This window comes from Berghia stephanieae, chromosome 6 (assembly GCF_034508935.2).
Source record: "Berghia stephanieae isolate SIO BIC M18660-M18661 chromosome 6, UCSD_Bste_1.3, whole genome shotgun sequence".
In the NCBI taxonomy this organism is placed as follows: Eukaryota; Metazoa; Mollusca; class Gastropoda; order Nudibranchia; family Aeolidiidae; genus Berghia; species Berghia stephanieae.
Window position 1 is genome coordinate 21677573 of NC_088365.1, and position 15027 is coordinate 21692599.

Sequence of the window (15027 nt, forward strand, 5' to 3'; positions counted from 1 at the left end):
AAGAGAGAAGAGAGAAAAGAGAAAGAAAGAAAGACATAGAGAAAGAATGAAAGAAAGAGGGAAGAGAGAGGAGAGAGAGAGAGAGAGAGAGAGAGAGAGAGAGAGAGAGAGAGAGAGAGAGGCTGCTAACTAGCCGCACCTGAACGAAGTGAGTGAGAGTTTTAGATTTAGAGCTAATGGCGTCTACTCAGCCAATCTGTTACTATTTATAAATCTATTACCGCAACGCTGTAAAAATAGCCCCGAGAACCATCTTTACGGGACTGTAAAAATAGCCCCGAGAACCATCTTTACGGGACTGTGAAAATAGCCCCGAGAACCATCTTTACGGGACTGTAAAAATAGCCACTGCGTTTTTAAAATGAGATGGTATGTAGGTACTAGAGGGTAAAGTAAAGACGAGTTTAAAATACTTCCATCATGAATGGATTTCACATGAAGAAACATATATTGATCTAAATAATATGATTTGAATTACGAGAAGGATACATCAGCAGACAAAACTGGACGCGACACTGAGGGCAGTCGATAGAGGGTGGAACTGATATAGAAATAGAAGTCGAGTTCAGAAGAAATTCTGTTTTGCCCATATCATGATGACTCAGCTCATACACCCTACTTCGTACTGTAGAAGGATTGGTGCCTGTCTCATTCTATCACAATATGTTTTTTTTGGAGTAAAATGTCATATTGATTAACTCCTAAAATTGTCTTTGTTTATATTTTATGCTTATACTTATTATATTATTGATTTTTATTTGAAATTTCAGATTTATGTGGATGCTAATCATTCTCAAATCACATTTAACATTCAACAAAACATCTTTTTGAAATGAGCTAAAACTTTGCCTAACAATTACCACTGGAGTTTGTTGTGTTGTCACCGATTCAGCAATGTTTAAGGGAAGTCCTCATGCTAAAGAAGGTTCGGGTATGAGCCTGAAAAATTTACGTCAGAGATTCAAGACAGATAAGGATGACAAGAAGGATTTGAGTAGACTCTTATTGGGTGAAACTGTAAGTATGAATTTTATTTTAAAATTGAGTTACTTAAAATTTATATCTTAATGAATATTTATTGTTACTTGTCATATGAAGAGACGGGGCAGTCTAGCACAGCAGTATGGTCTTTATCTGGAGGTATTGGGTTTACCTCCCATCCACTGATCTATGTGACCTCAAACAAGTCACCTCGCACTAGATCTTGGGGAGTTGCTATTCTTATGGTGACCCAGAATGGCTCTTATCACTTGCGAAATAATTTTTCCCACTTTGGGATAAATAATTATAGGGGAAAAGAAGTGCTGCATTCATTAATATTTTACTGTCATATTTGGAAAATTGAAATGATATTTATATTCAATTTAGGATCTTACTTACTTACTTATCCGAACCAGCGACCACCTGAGCTCTAGCCCTTCGGTCTTGTGTCATGACGTAGAAGTTAGACGTCTTTTGTAGTTGTTCCAGGTGACTGTAAAGTGTGTTTCTGATGCTTGGATTTGGTGGGAGGAATGTGCATCTCAGGTCTTGAAGAGGTTGACATTCAAGCAAGTTGTTTCATTGGGGTGTTGACATAGAGGGCAGGAAGGGGATGTGTCTTTTGTAATTTTGCTTAAATGGTTTTGTTGAGCGGTATGTGTTGTGTTCTTAGTTGAAAGATGATGCTTTGCTGGTGTCTTCTGAGCTTATTTAGGCAATCAGTCTTTACAGGAGTGGTCATATGGGAAAACATACATCTACCCATGGTGCTCATTGCCCAACTGTTCATCCATTCTTCTGTCTTATTTAGGATCACTTTGAAATGGTGGATCCCCTTGAAGAGCCATCAGCGCCTCTTGAATCTGCTCCAATATTTGACAAATCCAAAATTATGATGGACGACGATGAAGTCGATTTTGATGGAACGAACCACTCGTCCCCTGCCACGGATTTTGACAAGAAAGACAAATCTATTTTTGAGCTCCAACTCACCGAGTTGCAGGATCAGTTGATGGCTGTTATGATTGACAATCAAAAACTAAGTGAGTATTTGTTGTGGGTGCCTAATATAGTCAAATTTGCACATTAGATAGTGAATTTGCACAGATTCACAATGCTCATTATGGGTCACAATACCTCATTAATTCCTCCAGATAAAATATTCATTTCACATGGTGCATTTCGCATGTTTGGCAATTCATTTTTTGCAATCAAACTCCCTCATTCACCACTCCTGAGACAAGTGAGGTAATATGAGTTAGGTGAGTATGTGTGTTTCTGACCCAAAGACACAGTGCTGGGACTAGAGTTTTTGAATAAAAAATTGATAAATAAAATTAAGACATCACTTCGAAGTGAGCATAGAGAGGCTAAGTTTCTTGCTTTAAAAAAAATGAGATGCCAACTGTGGAGCTGAAATCCGAGTCCTCCAGGTGTAAGAACAAGGCAATATTCAATCAGCCATATCACCCCATGTATTGTTATTAAAATTGAGCTTAAAAAATTAAAATTGAGCTTTATATAGCGCAATATCCACTAAATGTGCTCAAAGCGCTTTACAAGGGGTCCCTGGTCAACAGCAACATTTAACATGTAGGACGGGACATGCCGCCTGATAGGCAATCTTACAATTTTTCGGACAAAGACAATGCTGTTAACGGCCAGGTACCCATTTTACACCTGAGTACGGTGAGAGAAAGTGAGTAAAGAGCCTTTTCCAAGGACTCAACTATGTGCCGAGCGCGAGGCTTGAACTCAGGACCTTCCGTTATCTATCCATAAATGGCTGGATGCTAAAGTATCAGCTCTTGTGCATAATATTATCTTGATTTAGTCAGACGTGGGTTTAAACCAGACTGCGAGTCCTTTTTGAAGATATGTATCCCTCAGTCCATATCATAAATAGCTGAAAAGTGAATTAATAATGATTTTTTTTTTCATTTCTCATTTGTTTGCTGAATTTATAAGAAAAGAAATTGAATCTTTTCTTTAAGTTGATGATTTTTTTCATGTAATATCTGTCTTTGAAGCTTGTATGTCGTTGAATAAAGCAATTGAGAATAAAATTAAATGTAGATTGAACAAATATCTGCTCTAATTATTCTTTTTAGGTTTACAACTGTTAAGACTTTTATTACACTACTATAATAATATAAGACTACAATAATCAAGATTAATTTAATTTATGATCCATATTAAAAACTGTACTAAATGGGTAAGTACAGGAGGACAGCTGATTACTCCCAATTAATCAAGGTTGAATTGTTTTTAAAATCAACCTAAATCTGTCTTTTTTAATTTCAGAGAGCGAGCTGAATTCCTCCAAAACCATGACAGAGTTAGAGAGGGTGAAGAGTGAACTTCTCTATGAACGTCAGCGTTGTGATGTGTTGGAAAAGAAACTTGACAGTGCTTTCAAGAAGTAAGTGATGAACAATTACCAAAGTTGGGGAGAATATTTTAAAATGGAAGCTTCTTGGAATGAATTTTACAATGATAAAGATCTGAATAAGTGTGTATGAAACGGTGCCAGACAAAGCAAGAAAGAAAAGTACAAGAAAAAAAAAACATCGCAAAAAATCAGTTTTCCTTCAGGTCTGAAGTTCGATCCCCAGTTGAGGAAGACTGATTTTTAAAAATGTTTTTTTTTCTTGTCTTTTTCTTTCTTGCTTTGTCTGGCACCGCTTCATACACACTTATTCAGATCTTTGCCTTGCAGAAAAAACAAACAAAAGCATGTTGATTTATATGGTGTTTGAAAGGTGGCTGGGAATCCTGAAATTGCCGGGCAAAACTCAATAGTTTTTCCTGCCAAATGAATTTTTCAGTTGTTACCCCAATGGTTTCTTCACATAATAAATCATTCAAGTTATCAACCTGTGATTGTCGTCACCATGAGATGTGCTATATGGGGATCATAACTGTATCACTAAAATCAACCTTTCCCAAATCTGACTGCATTACTATTTCTTACAAAGCTTTTCATATTGACTTGCACTAATTTGCCTCCAAACCTTAACACAGGTTTTTAATTTGTCTTATTATTGTCTCAATTATGGAAAATGTGTTACATTTAAAATCGCAAACTAACATTACCATTGTTGTGATAATAATAATAATAATAATAATAATAATAATAATAATAATAATAATAATAATAATAATAATAATAATAATAATAATAATAATAATGATAATAATAATAATAATAATAATAATAATAATAATAATAGCTTACTTATATAACATTCAACTGTTATGATGTATTTGCTGTTTATTTATTCAATTTCCAGAGGCAGCAAAGCGTCTCGTAACAGTTCTGACCCATCTCGTAGCAGATTATCTCCCCCTCCTGGTTCAGGCCACTCCCCATCCCCATCCCCCACGCCTAGTATTGGGGACGATGGTAGCTCTTCCAAAGAGGAAAAAGGTGAGTGGTCATTTTCACACTGATGTCGTGGTGATGGCCGCAGTTGTGGTGACATTGACGATGACTATAATGGTGGGGGTGGTGATGGCAGTGGTGGTGACGTTGACGATAAAGATGATGATGGTAGTGGGGGTGGTGGCGGTGATGGCAGTAGTGATGATGCTGACAACGACAATGATGATGGTGATGATGATTCTTCTTCTTCTTCTTCTTCTTCTTCTTCTTCTTCTTCTTCTTCTTCTTCTTCTTCTTCTTCTTCTTCTTCTTCTTCTTCTTCTTCTTCTTCTTCTTCTTCTTCTTCTTCTTCTTCTTCTTCTTCTTCTTCTTCTTCTTCTTCTTCTTCTTCTTCTTCTTCTTCTTCTTCTTCTTCTTCTTCTTCTTCTTCTTCTTCTTCTTCTTCTTCTTCTTATTATTATTATTATTATTGGGTAGTGACTATTTGTCAAACCTGTGAGCTCTAAAAGCAAAACAAAAAATACTAGACTTAAAGAAAAGATAAATTTATGATTTTCAGAAATAGACCTGCCGATTCCAGAGAAGAGGCGTTTTGGTGATCACGTGAAAGAGTATATTTATGAAGCCTTTTACAGTTTTATGGATGATTTCTCAGAGACGCCTTCTGTCGATCAAGATGTTGATCCTGATGGTGAACCACTTGCTGTGAAAACGTAAGTAATGTTGACATTACAGTGTACAGTGCGGCTATGTGGTCTAGTGGTATGACACTTGCTTTCGGATCGGAAGGTTCTGGGTTCGAGCTTCGCTCGGCGCATAGTTGAGTCCTTGGAGAAGGCTCTTTACTCACATTCTCTCACCATACTCAGGTGTAAAATGAGTACCTGGCCATTAACAGCGTTGTCTCTGTCCGAAAAAACTGTAATATCGCCTAACAGGCGTCATGTATTTCCAACATGTTAAATGTTGCTGTTGGCTATGGACCCCTTGTGGATATTGCACTATATAAAAGCTCAATTATTATTATTTTTTACAATTTCCATGAAAAGTAACGGTGAGGAGAACGGGCTGTATGATGATATAAATGTGAAAATGTGGGTTTGAATATTGTGGCAATTAAAGTAGATAGAACATTGCAAGAAATGAATCGTCTAATGAGGCGAGATGGCACGATGGGTGAAAAGTTGTACAGTTGTGACCCACCACTTCATTCTGGTATTATGTGGGTACTACATGCCTGATGAGGTGGAGTGATTTAGCCAGAATTCTCACATCTGCCAGCCGGATATAATGTACCAACATACAAAACTATATGTAACTTTGAACCTTTATAGTCGGATAGAATTTAGTTAGTACTCTTAAAAACAGCTGGCTAAATACAATAACAAAGAGCTGAGTAACGTCAATTTGTTCCTTCTATAGGATGATCACAATATGAAATATTTGTTTTTCTCTCTTTAAGGAACAATAATCTTTCTCCTCAATAAAGTCATTTATGCTCTTAATCAAAGTGTCATAGTAGTTGTGACAAATTCACTTTGAAGCACCTAAATCATCCTGATATACAGTTTTTAGGCCATGGGACAATTACTAATTACTAAGAGGACTTACTTTCTGGCGCTGCTCCCAGCATTATGTTTGTTTCTCTTGAATTGAAACAAAACCAAACAAAAATCCAACCCTTATAACTCACTTTGCAGAGCTGCACATAAAGCTGCACTACTGCTGGTTACTTCAATCTACCCTTAGAAAAAGACCATTAAAATAAGGTTTCCATATTTGGATAAACGCAGAGATTAAACAAAAATTATTACAGTAAACAAAAAAAAAAGTATTAGGGTCAAAGTCAAAACAAGAACAAAAAGTTTCATGTTTGGTTCCTAGCCTTGACAGCTGATTGGTGTGATTTATTTCTTTCATTTTTTCTCTTTGCTTCATCTTGAAGCAGGTTGTGAAGTTCAATTGATAGATAGAGCACCCAACTTACATCCAAATTAAATCTGGTTTGATCCCGTGTTTTTCTGCCTTTCCATTCAATCGTGTTTGGATATCTCGATTGATTGTACTCAGTAGTAGACTTGTGCCTTGTTCAAAGGGTTGCAATATATCCTTTACTTTACTGAATTAATTTAAGATGAACTTGGCTCCATTGATTTGCTGGGTGGGGATCCTGACCTCCCATAGTGGGCAGGGGGATACATACTGTGTCTTCTATCCCCTTATATCTGTTTTCCAACATGCTTTCTGTCTTTGTCTTGGCATGAGATTACTTGGTTTTGTCCTGGCCCTGGCCGGAGTCCTAGCTGGGAGGGAAACAGTCAAATGCATAGTTAATGTTTTGGGAGATGATATTTTTTTCCTTGTAAATCATCTCTCTGTTATGTGTGACTATATTTGTTATTTTTAATGTATAATGCAAGCATTTGAGTATATTCCTCTTTGTTGGATTTTGTGCATGTGTCTGGTTGAGATTTATAGATGATCTCAAACTAAGTACATCGGTGGTATGCTCTTGGAATCTACATCTGATCCCTATTTGTTCCCAGTTCCCCTTTGTCTTACCTTTTCTTGGGTACGTTAATTGTAATTCTAGAACTTTTTACTCTCCCATTTTCTTCCTTTTTACTGGCGCTTTTATGACCTTGATGTGTTGCAAGCGCCGTAAAACCCTTAAAAACAAACAACACAAACACCTGATTGGTGTGGTTTATTTCTTTCATTTTTTTCTATTTGCTTTATCTTGCAGCAGGTTGTGAAGTTCAATTGATAGATAGAGCACCCGACTTACATCCAAATTAAATCTGGTTTGATCCCATGTTTTTCTGGCTTTCCATTCAATCGTGTTTGGATATCTCGATTGAATGTACTCAGTAGTAGACTTGTGCCTTGTTCAAAGGGTTGCAATATATCCTTTACTTTACTGAATTAATTCAGGATGAACTTGACTCCATCCATTTCTTTGGTGGCTTTAAAAATTAGTCTTTAAGAGTCATTACGCTCAAGGAGCTGGAGTTTATCCTGGTTTATACGGTGTGAAACGGACGATAACAATTGTTTGTTACCCTTTTGATGGGATTCTAGTCTATCACAAATACTTACCACCTCATCTAACAGACCCAGCTACCCAATCACTGCTGGGTGGACAGGGGTCGGAAAAAATCTTGACTGCATCGATTTAAGTCCCTTTTTTGTGTGATTTGAGTGATCTACCATAGCTGCCAATCCGACCAGAAATTGCGGGAGACTCCCGCATTTTTAGTTCGTCTCTCACGCTCCCGCCCGTCACACAGATCTCCCGCATTATCGTGCAGTAGCCTGACTGTAGGCCCAGGCCTAGAACCCATGTTAGCCTACCATGCGGGTCTTTTCGGTTCTTTCGGTAACGTACGTGAAATTCCGGTCCTCCATTTTGTAAACGGAAGTGAGTTTAAGTCGTTTGGTATTGTGGTAGATTTATAATCGGAAAGGCCGATACCGAATCCGTTCTTTTTAATGAAGTTAAATAGAATGGATGATATCGATTGTAATTAAACTATGTTTATCACTAAGATTTATACATTTAGGTATCTCCCTGATTTTTTTTGAATCTCCCTCATTTTCTGACCAAAACTCCCTCTTAATAAGCTTGGTGGGTTGGCAGCTATGCTCTACTAATTGAGCTATTGAACCTCCAGGTGGCCTTTAAGGACTACTTTATATTTAGTGCCTTATTTTACATTTCATCACACATTTAGAATTTACATTTCTAATTTATTAAATATTGTTTAACAATCTGGAAAAGAAAGTGCAGAACAGAATTTGTTAATTTATTTATTTATAGTTTGTTGAGATTTTATATCGTTGGTAACTCTCCTCTCTCATACACATTTATAGTCTTTGATTCTTTCTTTTCTTGGTCACAGGTTAAAAGAAAACATCAAAAGATTTGGTTAGTATCACAGTTTTTTTCATTCCTACCCCTCAAATTATCCTTTTCGTCTCCTCCTTGACTCTTCCCCCTCTTCTTCGTCGTCGCCGTCTTCTTCTTCTTCTTCTTCTTCTTCTTCTTCTTCTTCTTCTTCTTCTTCTTCTTCTTCTTCTTCTTCTTCTTCTTCTTCTTCTTCTTCTTCTTCTTCTTCTTCTTCTTCTTCTTCTTTTTTTTCTTCTTCTCCTAGAATAAATTTGTAGGTATATTATTATTATTATTATTATTATTATTATTATTATTATTATTATTATTATTATTATTATTTTTATTATTATTATTATTATATTATTATTATTATTATTATTATTATTATTATTATTATTATTATTGTGCCAAACAGATTGATGGTCAATACTTTCCTTTTTTTTCTTTTTCGTTTTTCTAGGTGCTGAAGGAAAGCCTTACTTGAGCACATTAAAAGGCATCGGCGATTTACTTGCTTGGAAGAATGCTCCTTATACGCTCATTGTTTTTCTTGTAAGTTCTTATTTGATTCGACTAATGCACTTAAAAGTAGGAGAAAATATATAACAAAAAAGAAAGATGACGGTGAGAGAAATGAAATTAAAATTTCCCCCAAATTGTTAAAATAATTAAGGAAAAATAAGAAATGATGAAACGAACAAAACATAGCATGCATTTGTATTATTATATATTTATTTTATGATTATGATGTATATTATTATTGTTATATTTATTATTATTGTTATTATTATTATTATTGTTATTATTATTATTATTATTATTATTATTATTATTATTATTATTATTATTATTATTATTATTATTATTATTATATTATTATTATTATTATTATTGTTATTATTATTATTATTATTATTATTATTATTATTATTATTATTATTATTATTATTATTATTGTTATTGTTATTGTTATTATTATTATTATTATTAATTATTATTATTGTTATTATTATTATTATTATTATTGTTATTATTATGATTGTTATTTATTATTATTATTGTTATTATTATGATTGTTATTATTATGATTATTTATTATTATTATTATTATTGTTATTATTATGATTGTTATTTATTATTATTATTATTATTATTATTATTATTATTATTATATTATTATTATTATTATTATTATCATTATTATTATTATTATTATTATTATTATTTATTATTATGATTATTATTGTTATTATGATTATGATTATTATTATTATTATTATTGTTATTATTATTATTATTATTATTATTATTTATTATTATTATTATTATTATTATTATTATTATTATTATTATTATTATTATTATTTTATTATTATTATTATTATTATTATTATTATTATTATTATTATTATTTATTATTTAATTATTATTTATTATTATTATTATTATATATTATTATTATTATTATTATTATTATTTATTATATTATTATTATTATTATTATTATTATTATTATTATTATTATTATTATTATTATTATTATTAATTTTATTATTATTATTATTATTATTATTATTATTATGATTATTATTATTATTATTATTATATTATTATTATTATTATTATATTATTATTATTATATTATTATTATTATTATTATTATTATATTATTATTATTATTATATTATATTATTATATTATTATTATTATTATATTATTATATAATATTATTATTATATATATTATTATTATTATTATTATTATTATATTATTATATTATTTATATTATTATTATTATTATTATTATTATTATTAAATAATTAATTATTAAATAAGAGATATATAATGGTATATATAATATCGCAAAAAAATGAAATTTGAACTATTTTGAAACTGAAGAGACAAATTAATTATGCACTTTAAAATAATATTTTATAACTGTTATGTTGTTTTTAATTTTTCTTTTTTTACAGGTTTATATGTATTCTGTTTGGAAAGGATGGTTCCTTCCATTTTTCTTCTTCTGTCTCACATTTCGATATCTCATCAACTTCCTCCGATACAGGTAAGTGGTTCCAATGAGATGCATATCACATGGAAGTTGGTTAAAGTGTCTTGGGCAGGGGAATACATACCTGCCTATTATTACGGAACGTCCGTCCGTAATTGGTACGGAAGTGTAAGGACAATTACGGACGTACGAAAATAGAAAAAATATTACTGATACAAATGGTTGCAACATAAAATTAAAAAGTAATAGTTTTTTTTCATTATTTACCGCATGCTACAATAAAAAATTTCAATGCTAGGGAAAGACAATGGTGTGATAGCTTTTTGTAAGGAAAAGAACCCCTATATTATTTTATCAGGCTGTCCTCTATATCACATGGTAAGTTTATATAAAAGGGTGTATCTATCATTATTTTTGTTTGTTTTAGTATTACTGAAATTTGACCATTAATTCCTGATGAATTTTGTATTTCTTACTGAATTTGAAATTATCAAGTAGGCAGGTATGGGAATAGGCGAGGCTAGATGGAATAAAGAAATGCAAGAATGAATTAGGATGTGACTAAAGGACATTTTTACTATGGAAGTGCCAGAAAGACTGAAATGTTATTTTGAATGAAAAATATGGCCTGACACTTTATCATTAGCATTTCTGCTTTGAATATTTACAATGAGTTCATTATCTGGACTATTTCATCCCTGGTAAGCCTGCTGACTTGTAATTTTGGTTTTTAGTGGTCGATTCATGTAAATAATTGGTGAACTTCCATCATTGGAGTTTGGTCGACCCCCTGTCGATAAAACTATCTACAAAAGAATTGTGTGAATCTGCCACGGATTCTGTCAATTTATCAATTTATTTGTTTATTAAATGTGTTCTCTATGTAAATTTGATAACGGATTGATAAGGTACTGTGTGAAATTTGTAAATTTATGACCATTATATAGGGGACCTTTCAACAACCTATTATCGATAACTTAAATGAAAAGGAAGTAACATCGATTTAAGTCTCTTGTCTATTGATGACGTAATTATAAATTAGGAATGAACATTGCATCATTCAATATTCGCGGTATCTCCTCAAAATTAAGCTTTTGAAAATCATGTCGGACAAAGCCAAAATAAATCATGATTTATGTCAAAATGACTCTATACTATACTGATGATGTCATAAGTCAGCTACTAAAGGACGCACAATGTTAAAACTTGTATCAATCAAAACTTGATTAAATTCTACGCATGTGGCAAAAAACTGTTGGATGAAATCTTTCGTAGCTCTCGAGTTATTCAAACCTGAAATGTGTTAATAATAATTTTAAAAAAGCACACTGTTTGCTATTATGAATGTATAATATAAATATTTGAGTGGATTCCTCTTGGTTCTTGTGCTTGTGTCCAGTATCATAAACTAAGTACATTGGTGGTCCTATTTGTTCCCAGTTCCTCTTTATCTTACCTGTTCTTGGGTGCTTTAATTGTAATTCTAGAATTTGACTATCCCATTTTCTTCCTTTTTACTGGTCCTGATATAACCTAAATGTGTTGCAAGTGCTGTAAAACTTAAACAAAAAACAACCCAAAAAACAAAAAAAAAAAAAAATACATGTCGCGAATAATAATGTAGTGTAATTATTTCTTGCTCATCTTAAATGCCGTTTGTGTGCGCGCAATTTGTGTTTATATATATCTGTATGTATGTATGTATGTGTGTGTGTGGGGGGGGGGGGAGGGGGGATATGGGTATGGGTGTACTTGTTTGCATATGTGTTCACTTGTTCCTTTGTACATTTGATTGCTCTTCAATTATATTCATGTTTAATTTTCAGAGGCTGGAATATTCAGTTCAAATTTTTCGACATTGTTGAGGAAGAGAAGGTAAGCTTTATTCTACTAAAACACAATCATCAGTTGAATTCTTCTTGGAGATATTTTAAACTATAAAATTAAGACCTGTTAAGGTAGCATTTAACAATTGTCTTAAAGTTTAATTAATTTGCTGATATTGATTTTTTACAGCTTACAACAATAGTAAATTTTTAGTCTTGCAGTGGACTGTCATTTATACAAGCCTAATTAACTGATTGTAAGTAGCAGGTTTAATCAGCTGAAACAAATATATTGGAATTCACAGAGGATTCAGAGTTGTGGTGCTTGTAATTTTCCCCGGACTGGCGGGTTCCTAATTTGTCTGTAGCCTTGCTATCTCTTTATCCCTCTCTATCCTGCCCCTTTCCTTGTGGCTTTTTATCCTTGTTCTGGAATAAGACCATTTGGTTTTACTTGGTTTCTTTTGTTAGAGAGAAACTATCAGATTTGTCTTTTATTTTTGAGAAGTGATATCATCTCTACTTCATAGATTATTAACGGGAACGTTAGTTTTTAATTTAATACTTATTCTGAGTGTGTCCCTCTTTTGCGAAGATCTGTGTCAATGCCAGTGTGGGGCTCTTGATTGTTTCAGACCAGCTACAGGGATATAGTTTTTGTTCATAGATCTACAACTGATTTCTGTTGAACTCTCCCTCTGTGTTCCCCTTTGTCTTACTTTTTTTTTTTAGCTACTTGATTGCTATATCTCAATATTTTGATTATTGCTTTATATTCCCTCTTACTAGCGCTGGAATTACCTGAAAGTGTAGCAAGAGCAGCAAACCCCCTAAACAGAAACAATGTAAATGTTGCTGCTCGAAGCTCGAAGTAATAAATAATAATGTGAAATTCAATGTAAGCTTCAATTTAATTACAAAAACAGATCAAATGAACATTTCGGGTTTCCCTTTTATCAACAAAACAGATAAATGAGATAATGTGGTAGTGGCATAGATAAGATGAATAATCAAATTACATTATTCATCTTAACTAAGCCACTTCCACATTATCTCATTCATATGTGGTGATTATCTCATTCATATGTGGTGTTTCATTCATCCTGTTTTGTTGATAAAGGGGAAACCCGAAACGTTCATTTGATCTGTTTTTGTAATTAAATTGAAGCTTACATATAATTTCACATTATTATTTACTAAACAGAAAAAAGAAACTGGATTCAGAGATTCTTTTCTAGTTTTCACAACATCCCTTGCTTTCTTCATCTGGAATACATTTACATTTCATTTAACATTTTTTTTTTCAGGAGACAGAAGATAAAGATTTGGGCGTGTCTGATAAATTCAATCTTGTTCTACAAGTTGCTAGAAAGGTCCAGAATATGCTTGGGGAGGTGGCTGATGGTCAAGAGAAGATTAAAAGGTGATTCCTTCAAGACTTTACAAAAGACATAAGACGTATTAGGATAATTGTAGTTTATTTCAAAATGTAGATAATTCAAGACAAATCCAAATTTTGAATTATGCTATGATTAGAAAAATAACAGTAAATGGCATAGATACGTCAATGAGATTTAAGCTAGAAAAGTGAGTTTAACACATTGCCAGAAATATGATAGATATAAAATAAGTTAAAATGCGAAAAAAACTAATAATAGGAAGCCCAGATATATAAAATCAAGTTTATCCTGTTTTTTTAAAGCACTAGATGGATATTAGAAATTTTAAACCGTCCCTTAGACAGGACACTAGTCTATGTATGGCACAGTACTTTCCACCAGATCTTAGAGACCCAGCCACTCAATCACTGGTGAGTGGGCAGTGGAGTTGTATATTGATTGCACCTGGGATTGATTCTGCTCGTCAGGCAACTGCTCGACCAACTGAGTCATTGGAAAACTTTTTTTCTGGTTAAAAATACTGCAGTAGAATCTTATCTTAAGGGTAGCAAGCAATTGCTATTGTTTGTTTATTTAATGCTATAGAAACCATGATCTACTATCTCTATTGTTTGATATTACAGAAACTGGGATTTACTATCTCCAAATGTGGTGATTGGCCATATGGCTCTCACAGACTACTTTATTTTTACGCAAATCCCAAATAAATTTGATCCTTTTTTAAAATCCTAACACTGTTGTAATTGTTTTTTTGTTTTTTTTTGTTGTTGTTTTTTTTGTTGTCTTTCAGCCTTCTAACATGGCGTCATCCCTCTGCCTCTAGGCAGCTATTATTAGCCTTGCTTGCAGCCTTAATAACGTCTTGTGTGCTGCCTGTGGATAAGATTTTATTTTATGTCGGTAAGTGTTCATTTTACGTTGGTCCTAATTTTCTTCTTGTTTGTTTGTATTTTTACACAATTACAACTCAAAACGATTATTATATCCTGTCTGACAGGAAAATTGATCTCTTTTACTGTGAGCTGCCTTATGTCATAGGATGCGGCAAATTTTGGATTATTCTTTTCTCAATTTTTACTCTAATGTTGCTTTTTTTTTTTGTTTTTTTTTTTTTTTCATCAGGTTTATACTTGGGTGTCAAATTATTCATTTTTGACCACATCTACCGACGTTTTCCCAGAGTCAAGCAGAAATATGACTCAACTGCCCGCATTTGGCAAGAGTTGCCAACTGACATGGAATATGAACGCAGATATGTTAAGTCTGAAATGGATAAGGTATGTCAATTGCATGAAGGATACACAATCTAAGACAGAAAAAAATAGTCGTTTATATCAGTACTTCTTTATATCAAACAACCCCCCCCCCCCCCCAACATACACCCACTCACATACGTACACACACACACACACTCACACACACACACACACACACACCTGGGTGGGGTCTTCTGGGCTCCCATGGTGGGCAGAGAGGCCGCTTGCTGTGTCTTTTATCCCCCATGTCTTTTTTCACCTTCCATGTTAAAGCCA

The 15027-nt window shown here is 32.8% G+C and overlaps 1 protein-coding gene across 8 annotated transcripts in view; it reads left to right on the forward strand.

Annotated features, from left to right (window-relative positions):
• The window catches only part of LOC144974672 (GRAM domain-containing protein 4-like), a 39225-nt gene that overhangs the window by 5152 nt on the left and 19046 nt on the right, over window positions 1-15027 (forward strand). For 7 of the 8 annotated variants that reach the window (XM_078917773.1, XM_078917774.1, XM_078917767.1 and 4 more), the window contains 12 exons: window positions 771-1017; window positions 1793-2024; window positions 3286-3403; window positions 4275-4411; window positions 4926-5079; window positions 8269-8294; window positions 8719-8810; window positions 10232-10323; window positions 12096-12144; window positions 13403-13518; window positions 14286-14395; window positions 14618-14772. In XM_078917773.1, coding sequence (XP_078773899.1) covers window positions 895-1017; window positions 1793-2024; window positions 3286-3403; window positions 4275-4411; window positions 4926-5079; window positions 8269-8294; window positions 8719-8810; window positions 10232-10323; window positions 12096-12144; window positions 13403-13518; window positions 14286-14395; window positions 14618-14772 — 1404 coding nt within the window. In that variant the 5' untranslated portion in view covers window positions 771-894. Of the gene's footprint in view, window positions 1-770; window positions 1018-1792; window positions 2025-3285; window positions 3404-4274; window positions 4412-4925; window positions 5080-8268; window positions 8295-8718; window positions 8811-10231; window positions 10324-12095; window positions 12145-13402; window positions 13519-14285; window positions 14773-15027 lie in introns of all 8 variants that reach the window. The other variant, XM_078917766.1, reaches the window with a different exon arrangement.